The 18,178-nt window shown below is 43.9% G+C and overlaps 1 protein-coding gene across 1 annotated transcript in view; it reads left to right on the top strand.

Annotated features, from left to right (window-relative positions):
- LOC120025583 (leucine-rich repeat-containing protein 75B-like) overlaps positions 1 to 16,517 on the top strand; it is a 71,858-nt gene extending 55,341 nt beyond the window's left edge. The window contains exon 4 of the mRNA XM_038970137.1: positions 15,899 to 16,517. Coding sequence (XP_038826065.1) covers positions 15,899 to 16,517 — 619 coding nt within the window. The remainder of the gene's footprint in view (positions 1 to 15,898) is intronic.
- The last annotated feature ends 1,661 nt before the right edge of the window (positions 16,518 to 18,178 follow it).

Genomic DNA, 18,178 nt, shown 5'->3' with positions numbered 1-18,178 from the left:
CCCAGCATCGTAGGGCCTCTTTACACTACACTTCTTTGACGACACAAACTAGGTCCAGGAGAGATACTTGTGTAGTCTAAAGAGACAGATCTAGATTCAAATCTCTCTTGAAGAGATGTCTCCCACACTACCTCTGGAGATAGTGTGGGAGACAGCTACACCACATACTCCCCTCTGAGTGGTAGGGCTCTCCCACACCACATGTACCTGCAAGAATGACCTTGATTACCTTAATACCAGTAGACAGCATTTTTGCTCTGTTAGCCAAATTCTAAATTAGGATATTCACATTCTCTGTGGTTTTGATCCATTGATTATATCTGTGAAAACATATTGATTTGATATTAGAGCTTTTGATTTGGGCCTTGCGTAAAAAAAAACATTGGTGATTACAGGAAAATATGGAGGGAGAGAACCTGAAGAATGAATCAAAGAGCATTTTTGTTGCTGCCTGGTCTGACTTTTACACAGAGCAAATCCCTTTTGCCTCCCAACTACCATCAAGCACCACTGTGTTCCTTTGGAACACTGCACTTTAATGTTGGTTTCATAATCGGGCCTTGACATTGCAGACAGGGGCACAGTCTTCCATGATTTAGTATTCAGTATTTTATCAGGATAAAGCAGCAGCTACTCTTCCTGGTGTCCAGTTATAGTTATGTAACCCTTTTCCATGGAAACTGAAAACATGGCAAATAGTGTACTTCTGGAATAGTTTTTGTTTTTTCATACACTCTTAGAAAAAAGGGTTCTAAAGGGGCTCTTTGGCTGTCCCCATAGGATAACCCTTTTTGGTTCCAGGTTGAACTATTTTGGGTTCCATGAAGAACACTCTGTGGAAAGGGTTCTACATGGGGACAGCCAAACAACCCTTTTATGTTATAGATAGCACAATATTTTCTAAGAGTGTAGAATACATGCTCACAGAGATATGTCTTAACACCTGTAGCTCTAGATACTGAGTAAGCAACTGTCAATGATTAACTTTATTAATGATTCACTTCATACATTCAATGAAAAAAACAACCAGCGAGTCTGGGAGAAAGGTTATTACGGTTTATAGTTCAGGGCTTTGCTTTACCTTGAATTGTGTTATTGTACGTGTGTTCCTTCATGTTGTGTTCTGTACCCTCACGTTGTTGTGTTGTGGTGCGTGTCGTTGCACACTGCGCTGAGCTGCCACTCCAGCCTGTGTTAGGGGAACCCGGTGGCGTGCTGGTGTCAGGAGGGCCCATGAGAAGTGGCTGATTGGCGGATTAGTAGAGGGAAGGAGGCGTTGGTTGGCACTGATACAGTCTGCTCCTCTCCTCCCTCTGAGACCTCAGTGCCCTTCTCTGGGCTAATTAAAGCACCCTAGCATACACCTGTGGAGAAGTCTGGGGGGTCTCATAGAGCTGGATCACGAAGGGTTGGTGGGAGGAGAGGACTCCTTCAGAGGCTGTTGGAAGAGGCTTACTTAGCCGTGGGTTTAGGGGTGAAAGCCTGTGTGTGTATGTTTGTATGCGTGCCCAATCGGAATGATAGCTTGGCTCCAACCAAACATGTTGCTGGATGTTAGCTTCCAAGGCCCTGTGGCAAAGTTCTGAATCACTGCATGCACATCCATTTGTGCAATGGGCCCAGCAGCACTACTAAAATGTTGTCAAATATTTTCACTCTGAAAAGCTTCTCTGTGGTGTCCCCTTTTTAAACCACCCAGGCCTGGGAATCTGTGCCCTATCTCGCCAATAGACATGTGGCACGCCCTGACCTTAGAGAGTCTTTTTATTTCTCTATTTGGTTAGGTCAGGGTATGATTAGGGTGGGCATTCTAGGTTTTCTGTTTCTATGTTGGTGTGTTTGATTCCCAATCAGAGGCAGCTGTCTATCATTGTCTCTGATTGGGAATCAGATATAAGTTGTCAGTCTCCTTTTGGGTTTTGTGGGATCTTGTCTTTGTTTTGTTGCTTTAGGCACGACTAGCTTTACGTTCGGTTTGTGTTCATTGATTTTTCCTGGTGTTACGTTTTCAAATAAAGAGAGAATGTACGCCTACCACGCTGCACCTTGGTCCGGTCATTTATCATCCGACGACGAGCGTAACAGAAGATCCCACCACCAACGGACCAAGCAGGGTGTCCCGGAGAGGAGGACATCATGGACATGGGAGGAGGTAATGGCAGGGCATGAGAGCCTGCCGTGGAAACAGGCGGAAGCAGCGAGGGAGGAACGGCGACGAGACCAGGAGTCACGGCAACGACGGAAGCACGAGAGGCAGCCCCCCCCGGGCACACGGGGAGATTGTCGGAGTCAGGGTTTAGACCTGAGCCAACTCCCCGTGCTTACCGTGGGGAGCGAGTGACCGGTCAGGCACCGTGTTATGCGGTGATGCGCACTGTGTCTCCAGTGCGCATTCACAGCCCAGTGCGCTCTGTGCTAGCTCCCCGCATTTGCCGTGCTAGAGTGGGCATTCAGCCAGGACGGATTGTGCCGGCTCAGCGCTCCTGGTCTCTGGTGCGTCTCTTCGGCCCAGTATATTCTGCGCCGGCTCTGCGCACTGTGTCTCCGGTTCGCCTTCACAGCCCAGTGCGTCCTGTGCCAGCGCCCCGCATTTGCCGGGCGAAAGTAAGCATCCAGCCAGGACGGGTTGTGCCAGCTCTACACTCAAGACCTCCAGTGCGTCTCCGCGGCCCAGTGTATCCGGTGCCTGCTCCACGCACCAGGCTTCCAGTGCATCTCCCCAGTCCGGTGAGACCTGTTCCGGCTCCACGTACCAGGCCTCCAGTGTGTCTCCCCAGCCTGGTAAGCGGTCCCGTGTGGCTCAGTTGGTAGAGCATGGCGCTTGCAACGCCAGGGTTGTGGGTTCGATTCCCACGGGGGACCATTACAAAAAAAGTATGAATGTATGTACTTGTAAGTCGCTCTGGATAAGAGCGTCTGCTAAATGACTTAAATGTAAATGTAAATGGTAAGCACTGTGGCAGCTCCATGCACCAGGCTGCCAGTACGTCTCCTCAGTCCGGTGAGACCTGTTCCGGCTCCACGTACGAAGCCTCCAGTGATGATCCATGGTCCGAAGCCTCCAGTGATGATCCATGGCCCGGAGCCTGTAGTGATGCTCCATGGCACGGAGCCTGTAGTGATAATCCATGGCCCGAAGCCTCCAGTGATAATCCATGGCACGAAGCCTCCAGTGATGATCCAAGGCCCGGAGCCTCCAGTGATAATCCATGGCACGAAGCCTCCAGTGATGATCCAAGGCCCGAAGCCTCCAGTGATGATCCAAGGCACGAAGCCTCCAGTGATGATCCATGGCCCGGAGCCTGCAGCGATGGTCCCCGGTCCGAAGCCTGCAGCGACGGTCCCCGGTCCGGAGCCTCCAGTGATGATCCATGGCCCGGAGCCTGCAGCAACGGTCCCCGGCCCGGAGCCTCCAGCGACGGTCCGCAGTCCGGAGCATCCGCCGATGATTTACGGTCCGGAGTCTCCGGCGACGATCCACGGTCCGGTTCCACAGAAGCGGAGGGATCAGCGTGCGGAGCGGGGGCTACGTCCCGAACCGGAGCCGCCACCGAGGATAGATGCCCACCCGGACCCTACCCTATAGAGTCAGGTTTTGCGGCCGGATTCCGCACCTTTGGGGGGGGGGGTACTGTCACGCCCTGACCTTAGAGCCTTTTTATTTCTCTATTTGGTTAGGTCAGGGTGTGATTAGGGTGGGCATTCTAGGTTTTCTGTTTCTATGTTGGTGTGTTTGATTCCCAATCGGAGGCAGCTGTCTATCGGATCTTGTCTTTGTTTTGTTGCTTTAGGCACGACTAGCTTTACGTTTGGTTTGTGTTCATTGTTTTTTCCCGGTGTTACGTTTTCAAATAAAGAGAGAATGTACGCCTACCACGCTGCACCTTGGTCCGGTCATTTATCATCCGACGACGAGCGTAACAATATGACACAGACTGAAAGAAAGAATAACATACAGCACAATGAGAGAATTCCACACCTGGTTTGGTGTTGAAAGAATAGATTAGTTAGCAGAAAGCCCTGGTTCTCGCAAGGCTCAGCCAACCTAGACCATCCATCATGTATAATACAGATACCCAGACCATTCATCATGTATAATACAGATACCCAGACCATTCATCATGTATAATACAGATACCCAGACAATTCATCATGTTTAATACAGATACCCAGACCATTCATCATGTATAATACAGATACCCAGACCATCCATCATGTATAATACAGATACCCAGACCATTCATCATGTATAATACAGATACCCAGACCATTCATCATGTATAATACAGATACCCAGACAATTCATCATGTTTAATACAGATACCCAGACCATTCATCATGTTTAATACAGATATCCAGACCATTCATCATGTTTAATACAGATACCCAGACCATTCATCATGTTTAATACAGATACCCAGACCATTCATCATGTTTAATACAGATACCTAGACCATTCATCATGTATAATACAGATACCCAGACCATTCATCATGTATAATACAGATACCCAGAGGCAAAACAGCCTGGATCCATATCCGGAATAAACAACTCAGGGCCAAAGCGTTGATGAAGCAGACATTGATCCAGCTGGATCCACCGGGCCTCTGGGATCGCATCCACGTCCAATGTTTCTCAAGTGCCTTTATTTCATTTGGCTGACATGAGTCGCGTGTGTCTTTGCATGCTCAGCTGAAGTTTAGCCGACTGGAGGACATTCTAATTAGTATTACCTAGTTAGGCCCTCTTCCCAGTTCCCTGAGAGACTCACATAGTGCATATTATTTATGCCTGAGCACCTTTTCGAGCATATTGCTGGAGTGTCCTGCTACGCTGGCAGGTAGCCTAGCGGTTAAGAGTGTTGGGTCAGTAACCAAAAGGTCACAGGTTTGAATCCCTGAGCCGACTAGGTGAAAAATCTGTCTGTGCCCTTGAACAAGGCACTTAACCCTAATTTCTCCTGTAAATCGCTTTGGATAAGAGTGTCTGGTAAATGACTAAGTGTGAGTTTTTGTAAGTCCACATCCATCATGGCAAGTCCTTACATTTACCATATGAGACTGAGTCATCCCACCATTGAGAGTAGATTTGGATATTTAAGTGCACAAAAACCGGTCAGTATGAATTAGTCTATATCCACTGAAAAACTATAACTCTACTCCCAGGCTCTCTATACTGATTTGTGGGGGTAAATGAAGGGGAATGTGTATTCTGTGGTTGGACAGATTTCAAGATTCCCTCGACATTTGCATTTATCACTCACCACCCACCCCCAGATGCTTTAGGTGTTGTGTGAAAAGTGTCTGGTAAAAGTTAACCACATTTCTTTCCAAATCAAGTTTTCAGTGGTGACAGAAATGTTCATCCCCCACTTTCCCATTTCAAGATAGATTGCGTACCTTGAGAGAGTTAAGTCGTGCCAGGGTTTTCCCAGGGAGAAATAATTGGGAGGGACAAAGAAGGCCAATGCTTATGACCACTTACCTTCTGTCCACCAGGAGAGCAGCTACACTGAACATAGCCATTAGCCTCAATGGGTCTAAAACTACCCTGACAGACAGTAGTAGAGTGGTAGAGATTAAAGGAGAGGATGAGAAAGGGTGAAGGTAAAGAAAGAAATCAATGTGTCTGCTAAGGTCTTTACGGGAGTTGCTATCACTGCAGCCAGGAAGAGTTTAAGTGACCAGAATTAACTAAACTACCAGAGTTTAAAAGCAACACTTACACAGTACACAAATACACATGCTAACCAACATCCTGAATACAAATTCAGATGAATGCTGATGTGCTCTGAAATAGGGAATAGGGGTTGCATGAAGAGAGCTCCTCTGGCTGAGACATGAGTTGACGTCATGTTATCTGTGCTGTCGCGGCTCGCTCTGTAAATCTCTGGATTTGTGGCGGCAGGTCTTGAAATGGATGTTGCCATAACTTAGCCTGTATGATCTCAACCCAGAGCTGTTTAAACTGACACTAAATCATATGTGATGGCCTCGCCCTATTTCACTGAATGGTTTGTTTGTTCAGAGCTTTTGAAGCTGATAAAGATCTGCCTTTAGTTCTGACCTACCATCTCAGCTTTATACACCAGTGTTTGAGGATATTTTACCGTAGACTCTACAGCCCTTTTCCTCAATAGATAACATAGATTGTCTTATAATGAGAATGAGTGCCCATAGACATCCATATTAAAAAGATGATTATTTCCTGTAGGAAAGAACAGGCAATCAGCCAGAGCAGCTGTTAAATGTTAACCTGTTAAATGTAATATCAAAATGTAGATTTCCGCATAAATAGACAAAACCAATCATTTTTTATCATGAGAGGGCCGTAAACAATACCAAGTAATGCTTATACTGCCAGACAGATTGAATTGCTGAGGTGTAGTCACTTTTGAGGACAGAAGCTCAAGAACACAGTACAAATATGAAAATGTGAAAAATCGTATGATTTTTCTTCTCCCTATTCAACAAAAGCGGGGGAATAGGGCTTGAAATTATTGAAGTGCTTTCTAGTTATATTTGTTTATACTAATTGCTCAGGGAAAGACATTTGTTTCAGAAGTAATAAAAACACGGATGGGTTCCAAAATATTGACACCCCTAAATATTCTTAGAAATAAAGTAGTCAAAATGTTAGTATTTGGTCCCATATTCCTAGCACGCAATGATTACATGAATGGCGTCTCTGTTATTGGAAATGGTGAGATGTTAGCATGTCTTGGGGGTATGATCGTTGACCCTCAGTAACTTTCTCACTCATCATTATTCACGATTCATTGAGGATTATCCATAATCATGGTAGAATTCACATTAATGTAGAAGTGTTAAGAAACATATTATATTCTTATTTACAATAAAAGTGACTACAAAATGACACAATATATTATTTACCATTAATTTCTATTGGGCACAAAATAATCTGAAATAGAGGAGAGGGGGTTCAAACCCCAGGCAAACAGGACCCACTAAGAGGAGAGGGGGTTCAAACCCCAGGCAAACAGCACTCACTAAGAGGAGAGAGGGGCTAATGTGTACATGTCTGTAGTGTAACCTACAGTGGTTGCTCCACTAAACGTTTTGTGATTATGCTGCTGGATTTAGAGGTAATTTGTGGTTTAGTACTGTACCCTGCGTCACCACTTTATTGCTCCAGACAAGCGCAAGGGAGAGTTAGAGCACTGATTATGCTTTTGGGTCCTACTGTGTCTCTAACTGACAATGAATGGGCGACCATAAACCTACATAGGAACTGCTAATTGTACACGACTTCAGTTTTACTTACTAAAACAGTTGTTATACTAAGGTTTTTATTATTTTATTTTGTTAGGATCATTTTGCTCTTACTGTAGTACTGTAGCCCACTCCTGACCGGTCACGTTGTACAGTGCCTGAGTGGTGCAATTGTCTAAGACACTATATAGCAGTGCAAGCTGTGTTGTTACCAATGCTGGTTCAATACCCGTGCCGGCCTCGACTGGGAGACCCATGAGATGACTGTAGGTTTTTGGTTTCTCTCCCTGTAAAAACAGAAATAAATAATTCTAAATAACAAACTGGCTTTATTTACAAATTAGTAACAATGTTTCACCCAATGGCCTTTTTCTCACTCATTTTACGTTATTTAAAAACAAAATCATCTCCAAAATAATGTTATTTTTTAATCAAAGCGATTATTATTATTATTATTAATTTAGAATGATATAAAAGCCCATTGGATATTCTCACAGATATATGATCAACCCTGTTATTAGCAGGACAATATACAGTATATTGGTCATATTGTTCATGGCTCCCGAGTGGCGCACAATGGGATTGCCTTGCAGTTCTCCAGCTTTATCCACTGAAAGCGCGTGAGGTTCAAGGCACGAGGGCAGGGAGGACGATATGGGCCACAGAGCCGCGCACAGAAGACAGACCTAGCCCCTCTGGGGAAGGGGGGGAGGGGGGGTGGACACACTGGGTAGCACAGAGCAACACTTTAAGGGGCATTGCACTAATAATGGTGCTGACTAGGGAAACGCTCCCGCTGTTCTTAGTGCCAGTCTGCACGTTCAAACTTAAACAATGTAACTAATAATGGCATCTTTATGCTTTCGTTTATAAAATAATTATAAAAATACTCTTGAAAATAACCATGTTTATTTAGTTATGGACCCCATGTATGTATTATAATAGCCCATTATGGGCTATTAGCAGGACAATATACCTTTACCAACACCTCTCTGTATTTTGATACTTTGTGGATGGGGGCTCCGGAGTGGCGCAGCTGTCTAAGTCACCGCATCGCAGTGCAAAATGTGTTGCTACAGATAACCGTGCCTACAACTATTTTAGCACTGTTTTGCGCTGCTGGTCTTGATAAATCAATGATATTTTTATTTTGACTGCATCTCCATTTGGCTATTGATTAGACATTTAGGGTGTAGAAATGTTATGCTCTTAGTATAATCTTTATTTAACTAGGCAAGTCAGTTAAGAACAAATTCTTATTTACAAGGACAGCCTACTCCTTCCTCCCCATCGGGTAATTGAACTCTGGTCTCCCGCACGACACTGGGATTCTTTAGCTAAATAGCCCAGTACTGTAGCCTACTCCCGACTGTCTCATTGTACAGCGCCATATTTTCCGTTCCATCCTAACGGAAACCCAGAGGGTTTTAATTTTTCTTGGAATGGACTCACCATAATATTAATCATTTTAATCCCAAACTCTAAAAGTAATTGGATAGGTAGATACAAATGATTTGTGACATTATGGTTACAATAAAGAATGTAAACAAGATGAAAACAAGATGCTGTGTTTTAATTTACAGTAATGATGGACATCTGGTGGCATTTTGAAAACAGGTTTTCAAACACTTGTGGCCCGATTAGCAGGACAATAGACTCTTTGTAGCCCGGCTACTGTAGGTGTGAACATCCCCCTACCTGCAATGTATTCGATGCTTAAGTACTCTGAAGTGTTACATTTCTAACTCGAAACAGCAGTACAGTATTTCTTCATCAACATCTTTATGCATTCGTTAATAAAATGATGATTAAAATACTTTTAAAAAATGCAGATGTTTATTTAGTTATAGATCCATAACGAATTTCTATTGTTGCTTACTGGAAAATAGTCTTTCAAACACACACGGTCACGTTGTACAGCGCCATTATGGCTATTAGCAGGTAGCTGGACAATAGACTTATCTAGAAGGAGGGTAGGGGGAGAATTCTATCGTCAAATGTATTTCTTAGGTTGGCTGTATCACAACCGGCCATGATTGGTTGCAATTTCAGTTTAATCCACCAGAAAATACAAAACAAATAATACAACAAAAAGTATTATTATTATTATTATTATGTATCACATCCAACCGTGATTGGGAGTCCCATAGGGCGACGCACAATTGGCCCAGCGTTTCTCTCCCTCTAAAAACATAAATAAATGTTTTGGCCTTTACAAATATTATTTTGGCCTTTATTCAGATATAATAACCTCCAAAATATCGTTATATATTATCAAGTTGATGGCACAGTCATATAGCTCGGCACCTATATAAAGCTGAGTGACTCACTCATTCATGGCTTTGGATCAAAATAAATAAGTACCAAAATTCTTTCTGATAGTTTTTAATAAATACATGTTTTGGTTATCCTGACCTGGGCACCATGTACAGTTTTATAATAGCCCATTATGGGCTATTAGCAGGACAATATACCTTTATCAACACCTCTCTGTATTTTGATACTTTGTGGATAGGGACTCCGGAGTGGATGGGGACTCCCGCAGTGCAAAATGCGTTGCTACAGATGCAGGTTCGATACCCATGCCAGCCGCCACCGGGAGACCCATGAGGCGGCTTTTGGTTTTAATTTAGAATCCTCCAATCCTCTATATGTAATTATTGGTGAAGAGTCACGTCATATTTTTCGATGTACTGTAAGCCTACTGTAGGCGACATGAATCTCATTAGTGTTGAGTAATGTGCTGTTAAAAGTGGTGTAGGTCTTATTTATTTAAAGAGCATATTGAAGTTAGAAGCAATAGGATACAACTATTTTAGCACGGTTTCGCGCTGCTCTGAGACAAGCATGGGGACTGGTCTTGATAAATCAATGAGATTTTTATTTTCACTGAATCTCTGTTTGAGTATTGGTTATACTACAATTATACAATTAGGGTGTATAAATGCTATGCTCTTAGTGTAACCTTTATTGAACTAGGCAAGTCAGTTAAGAACAAATTCTTATTTACAAGGACAGCCTACTCCTTCCTCCGCGTCAGGGAATTGAACCCCGGCATCCCACGTGCCCGCACAACACGGTGATTCTTTAGCTAAATAGCCAAGTACTGTAGCCTACTCCCGACCGTCACGTTATACAGTGCCATATTTTCCATTCCATCCTAATGGAAACCCAGAGGGTTTTTTGTTTTTCTTGGAATAGAAACACCATAATATGAATCAAATTAATTAACCTTTCTAGGACACACGTTCCGCTAGCGGAACCCCTGACAACATTCCGCTGAAAAGGCAGCGCGGGAAATTAAAAAATATTTCTTTGAAATATGTAACTTTCACACATTAACAAGTCCAATACAGCAAATGAAAGATAAACATCTTGTTAATCTACCCATCGTGTCCGATTTAAAAAATGCTTTACAGCGAAAACACAACATGATTATGTTAGATCACCGCCAAGTCCAAAAAACACACAGCTATTTTCCCAGCCAAAGATAGGAGTCACAAAAAGCAGAAATAGAGATAAAATTAATCACTAACCTTTGATCTTCATCAGATGACACTCATAGGACATCATGTTACACAATACATGTATGTTTTGTTCGATAATGTGCATATTTATATCCAAAAATCCCAGTTTACATTGGCGCCATGTTCAGAAATGACTCCAAAATATCCGGAGAAATTGCAGAGACCCACATCAAATAACAGAAATACTCATCATAAACTTTGATGAAAGATACATGTTTCACATAGAACTAAAGATACACTTGCTTTTAATGCAACCGCTGTGTCAGATTTAAAAAAAACTTTACGGAAAAAGCAAACCATGCAATAATCTGAGACAGCGCTCAGATAGAAACAACATTTCTCCGCCATGTTGGAGTCAACAGAAATACGAAATTACATGATAAGTATTCCCTTACCTTTGATGATCTTCATCAGAATGCACTCCCAGGAATCCTAGTTCAACCAATAAATTGTTGTTTTGTTCTATAATGTCCATTATTTATATCCAAGTAGCTACTTTTGTTAGCACGTTTAGTACGCATATCCAAAACGCTCGTGCAGGTCCAGGCGAACATCGGACGAAAACTTCAAAAAGTTATATTACAGGTCGAATAAACTTGTCAAACTAAGTATAGAATCAATCTTTAGGATGTTGTTATCATAAATATTCAATAACGTTCCAACCGGAGAATTCCTTTGTGTCTGTAGAAGTAATGGAACGCAAGTCGATATCATGTGGAATACGCGTGACCAGGACCTGGCACTCTGCCAGACCACTGACTCAAACAGCTCCCATCCAGCTCAACATCACAGTAGAAGCTTCATTCAACGTTCTACAGACTGTTGACATCTAGTGGAAGGTGTAGGAAGTACAAACAGATCCATATCCCACTGGGATTTCAATAGGCGATGAGTTGAAAATCGTCCAGCCTCAGAATTCTCACTTCCTGTTTGGATTTTTTCTCAGGTTTTTGCCTGCCATATGAGTTCTGTTATACTCACAGACATCATTCAAACAGTTTTATAAACCAGAGTGTTTTATATCCAATAGTAATAATAATATGCATATATTAGAATCTGGGACAGAGTAGGAGGCAGTTCACTCTGGGCACGCTATTCATCCAAAGGGAAAATGCTGCCCCCTATCCCTAAAAAGTTAAGCAAAACTTCTTTAAATCTGTCCCATATACTATGTTCTTACAAAAATTGGTTTGAAATTCTCTAGTACAGCCACTATTGAAGGCTATCAAATGCTTCTCAAAGATGCCCTCTGTTGGTGAAACTAGCACTAACTAGCATTAATGGTACGCTGCAACTTTTAAAGGACGAACCACTGTAGTACATCCTCCCAGCGAACTACAGAAATGTTGGTTGTGTTTCAGATTATGTTGTGCCCAATATAAATAAATTGTAAATATTGTATTGTGTCATTTTGTAGTCACTTTTATTGTAAATAAGAATATAATATGTTTCTAAACACTTCTACATTAATGTGAATGCTACCATGATTATGGATAATCCTCAATGAATCGTGAATAATGATGAGTGAGAAAGTTACAGAGGGTCAACGATCATACCCCCAAGACATGCTAACATCTCACCATTTCCAATAACAGAGACGCCATTCAAATGGCAGATGACTCGATATAATTTTAGCTTTAAGCACGAAGGGATTTCGTCCCTCTGTGACCAAGAGAAAGTGGTCTTGTTTCAATTTGACTCAATTATTTGGTATTTTTTCATGTTGTGAGCTCTAAATCCATCTGAGAACATTACAGCGAGATGAGACCACTTTATCTGTAATCGCTAGGCTCCGTTTCATATGCAGTATTGCAAGCGGAGCTGCAAGGTTCACAGCCAGAGGAAATCGATCATTTGTCTGGCTATGCCAGAAAATGTGACGTGTTGCTCCCTATGCAAATGAGGTGTCAGATTTCACATACTGCATCTCAGCTGAGAGCGGAGAGCGGCATGAGAAGAGGGACAACCAGAACTTTCACGGAGTGCACAGCAATTGATGTTGCGCCGTTCACAGAGAGCTCTGTACACAAAAATGTTGTCCGGAACCGGTCCAGAACTGCTCAAAGTCCCATAAATAAGGGACTTAACCAGCTAATATCTTTACGAAGGGGACTCCATTCTCATTTAGGTTCCTATGCTGCATAATCAATTCCCTCTTGCTGGAGTGGATAGATGGATATCCCTCGCTCATTTGCTGTTAAATGAGACCTAATACATGAAAAGCTTAGTGTTCTTGAGATGCATCTTGCTTATTATGCAGACAGAATCTGGCTGCATTTGAAGTCCTTTGTTTATGTTGCAGAAACTGCAGGTCCAAGTAAAATGATACTGCTGGCCACAGGCAAAGTGGGTGCACTAAATTAGAACAAGAGAGAAGACTTTTTGTTGTTATTTTATCTTTTCATGGTAACGGGCAGTGAGAAAGGTTGGTTGTGCCCATAAGTCTGAACCAAGCGGAGCCCTAGGCCTGTGGGTGGCATTCTGCCCACCTTGCTAGGAGGCAGTGGATTTGGATGGCGGTCTGAGACCGTCTCTGCTTCTCAGCCTCATTAAAACGATAGTACAGAGAATATTCCCCTACGCCACCCACACGCCCCGTCGCAGTCGAACTGGAACAGGCTTTTTCCTTCTTTATTTATCTCTCTCTCTCTCGCTCTCTCGCTCTTTCTCTGTACTCTCTTTTTCTCTCTTCCTATCCCCCCTTCGCTCTACTCCCCTTTCTCTCTTTCCTCTCTCTCTCCGCCCACACAGTGAGGTGAGAAAGCAGGCTGCTCCAGCAGGAACTGGGAAATACCCACATCCTCTGAGCCCTCAAGCTGCCAAAATACAGAGCAACACAAAACGAAAGTTGATGGATGGCTCTGTTGGCTCAGAAAGTGTAGCCTACATCTTGCAGATCTTGCACAAAGCAAAAGCCCCAGAGCCACTCGGCTGAGGAGAGCTAGGGAGAGACAGATGGGGCTCCCTGGCATTTAGAGGGGAGAGTGAAAGAGCAACCAGTCAATGCCAATGACGTTAATTACCATATAGAGGAGGTGCAGAGTACACCTTATATTTCTATGGGGAAATCAGCTTGCCATTCTAATCCTTAGGGGTTATTAGAGAGAAAATGGTAGCAAGATAAAAATAGATCTTACAACATACAGAGCAAAATAACCTGAAAGCAGCCCAGACTGGGATTGCAGAGGAAGGGAGAGCGGGATGGATGGTGATCGAGGGAAGGAGGGAAAGCGAGAGTAGGAAGTAGAGAGAGGGAGTAGAATTATATCCCACTCGAGGAATCAATAACTTCACAAATCTGAGCTCCAGTTAGCTACTGCAGGCCTTTCCCTGGCTGCTCCAGAGCAGAGAGGCTGACAGATGTGAGGACCACAGGCAGCCCATTTATGAAGCTCCTGCTCCCACACAACCTAGGAGCAGGAGGGGAGAGGAGAGGGGGTTCAAATCCCAGGCAAACAGGATTGACTAAGAGGAGAGGGGCTTCAAACCCCAGGCAAACAGGACTGTGACTAAGAGAATAGGGGGTTCAAATCCCAGGCAAACAGGACTGACTAAGGGGAGAGGAGGCTCAAACCCCAGGCAAACAGGACTGACTAAGAGGAGAGGAGGTTCAAACCCCAGGCAAACAGGATTGTCTAAGAGGAGAGGAGGTTCAAACCCCAGGCAAACAGGACTGTGACTAAGAGGAGAGGAGGTTCAAACCCCAGGCAAACAGGACTGACTAAGAGGAGAGGAGGTTCAAACCCCAGGGAAACAGGACTGTGACTAAGAGGAGAGGAGGTTCAAACCCCAGGAAAACAGGACTGTGACTAAGAGGAGAGGAGGTTCAAACCCCAGGGAAACAGGACTGTGACTAAGAGGAGAGGAGGTTCAAACCCCAGGCAAACAGGACTGACTAAGAGGAGAGGAGGTTCAAACCCCAGGCAAACAGGACTGACTAAGAGGAGAGGAGGTTCAAACCCCAGGCAAACAGGACTGTGACTAAGAGGAGAGGAGGTTCAAACCCCAGGGAAACAGGACTGTGACTAAGAGGAGAGAGGGGCTAATGTATACACGTCTGGAGTGTAACCTAGTACATCCTCCCAGCGAACTACAGAAATGCTGTGTGTGTATGTAAATCTCTCTCCATGCCCACTTTGTCATTGTCAATTGTTTTAAAGACTTCCTCCCCCTGACTTCCTCCTACTGTAATGTCCTGCTGGAGGCTAGAGAAAGGAGCTCAACCCTCTCCCCAAATCCATAACATATTCTTCCATGGCACATCTAGAGTCCTGCACTCCAGTGCCACCTCCGCACGGTACAGCTGCCTCAGAGCTTTCAAATGAATTTTTAATCAGACTATGGCAGGGAGCAGGTTTTTGTTTAGTGCTTCTATTCTGCCTAGTCTCAGAGCTAGTGAGGGATGTGATTATTCACCATGACAGAGTCAAAGGTCCAGTAGCACCACTCTTAACTCTACATACACTTTTATTTTTTATTTCACTAGTCCAGTCATTTGAAGATTGGTATGATCATTAAATGCCATATCCTTAATTTGCCATCACCACAGATTCCATCCTCTTTTAAAACAGATTGCTCTTCTACTATATGCAGAGATAGAGTTTAGTAAATCACATTGTCGGTAGTGCCAGTTTGATGCCTCTTTGCCCACTGACAGCTCTGTGGAAAAGGGACAATATAGCCAATGTCAGCCGTGCCCTGTGGAACGTGACATTTGGCATTTTTTGGGCTGTTCTGACAGAAGAAGGGAGGGAGAGAGAGAAACACACACGAATACATGACATTCACCAAAAACCCTTCTCAAAACAATTCTCCCAGTTCTCTTATCTGTTTTTACTGCCTGGTTGCAGTGGGACCTCTGATCCCATGTCAAGTTAAACAACATCCATAGTCCCCCATAACAGGGCTCTCTGTACATCGATAAAGACAGGCTCATTAAGTTAAGATAATTTGTTTTTACACGCTAGAGGATACCTAACTGCCAATATAGGATGCTTGGTCTCAGCTTTGTTATCATGTATACTAAATGGCTATTCCGCGCTCTAGAGTCTGAGAACCAAAACAACTTCCAAACAATATTGGCTTTTCAATTCTATTCTCTGTGTAGTTTCTAACAGTCTCTGATCTTTCCTTTCACAGTCTTAAAACCACACTGAAGAAGAAACTGACCAACGATGTGGTCAACCTGTCTGGCATCCCTCTGTCTGGCCGAGACGTCCACCGGGTGGCCTACTACCTCCGAAGTAATGGCGACTCTGTGTCGGCCGTGGACCTCAGCTTCACCGAGCTGCAGGACGAGAGCCTGCGCCTGCTGCTACCCAACCTGGGCTCCATGCCCAAACTCACCACCCTGGCCATCAACGGCAACCGTCTGACGGTGGGCGTGCTGAAGGACCTGACGGAGATGGTGAAGAACCCCCTGCAGTTCCCCAGCTTGGCCTGGGTGGACCTGGGAAACAACGTGGACATCTTCACCGTGCCACAGCCTCTCCTAGTGGCCCTGCGCAGACGCTTTGGCCTCCGGAGCAGCCTGCCCACAATCTATGAGTACAGTGAGGTGCAGGCCTATAGTAGTTATACCCTGGAGACCTCTATTGAAGAACCCAGCCTGTATGAAGAGGAGGAGGGGGGAAAGAGGGAGGAGGAGGAGGGGGAAGAGGATGAGGATAAGCTGGAGCTGGAGGCGTGGGGTGTTGGGGAGAAGCTTGGGGGGAAGGTTGTATCCACGAATGTGGCTCTGCACTACTGTGAGAGGTGAATGGTCAGAGCCAGCATTGTGTATTGACAAATCTTTGTACCCTACTGTACCCTCACCTTGCCCTGAGTCCTGACTCCCGTGTCAGCATGCGTCATCATGACAGGAGAAGCTTGGGGTCACCAATTTCATAAAACACCCACTAGGAGAAAACACTGTGTTGTGTTGTCCCTTTGTATGTTCCGATTGCAGAGAGCTAAAGACAGTTTCAGGAAAATGTACAGTTCTTTTGTTGGTACAGACGTTGGTATCCTAGGCACTGCAGTGACGTTGTTACTGAGTCGTCCTCCGAATGTCATTATTTATGAGCAAAGGAATCTTAAACAACAGGAACAAGACAGATTAGATTTCACCTGACTGTTTTGGCTTTCTAATGTCAAGTACTTTTTTTCTAATGTTTTGAGGTACTTTCATGTAGCACATGCAGACTGGATCACACAGTGGGAGGGTTTGTTTGCATAAATATGCTGCTGTGTTTTATTGCACAACACACAACATTGACTAAACGCTGATTTCAGAACAGATGGTTTTAATTCACCAGAATCCCATTCATCAAAGAAGAGTTTTTATTTTCCAAGTAGAGAAGCCCCGATGAGGCTGTGAACCTCTGAGTGAGCCTCAGCCGGCGAGTTCTGGGTCGGGCTGCCCTGGGCTGGGAGCTGGGGAGAGGACACCCAGTCTGTCTGGGAGGGTTTGGGCAGCTGATGAACTGATTGCCTCCTCTGTCAGGTCATGTTAGAGGTGACCAGAGACAGATGCTGAGGAGATTCACCATTTTTCTCATCGCAAAACGGAATGATCTCTCGAGTGCATCTTCCACCGTTGGTTATATGGAAGATTATATTTGTGAATCGTACCATAAATAAATTAAATGTGCCCTACTTGTTCAAATGAAAGGCAAAAATATTGAGATGATGAATGAATTTGTTTTTTCTTGTGTGCAAACAGTGTGCTGTTTGCACACTTAAATGGACTGAATTGTGAATGAGGATCAGAAGAAGCACGTTACAGGTGTCCATCACCTGTTCTCTTTAGATGTTCTGTTCTGTGTTTATTTTGAGCATTATTTTGTATATATTTTTTTAACTGACATGACTGTTTACTGCAGCTCAACAATAGTCTGCAGAGATAAAGTTTTAAATAAATTATTTATAGTGTGTGTGTACTTGTTTGTGCACTTGTGTGGTTGTCTATGTGTGTCTGTGTGCACATTTGTGTGGGTGTGGATGTATGTGTTTGTGAGTGCTCTGGACATACCTGGTGTCCTCTAGAAACTGTTGTTTACTCGTTCGCACTTTACATACAAGTACAAGTCAATGCCTGTTTAGACTGGCTCTATCCAGTCACAACTCTCTAAATGAATGTCCTCTAGAATGGGTTGATCTTCATCCAAACCGCTGTAGTCACTATGGCTTCCAACATACTGCATTTTTCTCTGCTTCCCACCTCAGTCTACTCTGAGACACCTGAAACCCCACCTCTTTAAGGAATACCTAGGATAGGATAAAGTAATCCTTCTAACCCCCCCCTCCCCCCCCTTAAAAGAGTTAGATGCACTATTGTAAAGTGGTTGTTCCACTGGATATCATAAGGTGAATGCACCAATTTGTAAGTCGCTCTGGATAAGAGCGTCTGCTAAATGACTTAAATGTAAATGTAAATGT

This window comes from Salvelinus namaycush, chromosome 31 (genome assembly GCF_016432855.1).
Source record: "Salvelinus namaycush isolate Seneca chromosome 31, SaNama_1.0, whole genome shotgun sequence".
Lineage (NCBI taxonomy): Eukaryota > Metazoa > Chordata > Actinopteri > Salmoniformes > Salmonidae > Salvelinus > Salvelinus namaycush.
Note: the sequence above shows the minus strand (reverse complement) of the source record. Positions and strands in the feature narration are given on the sequence as shown.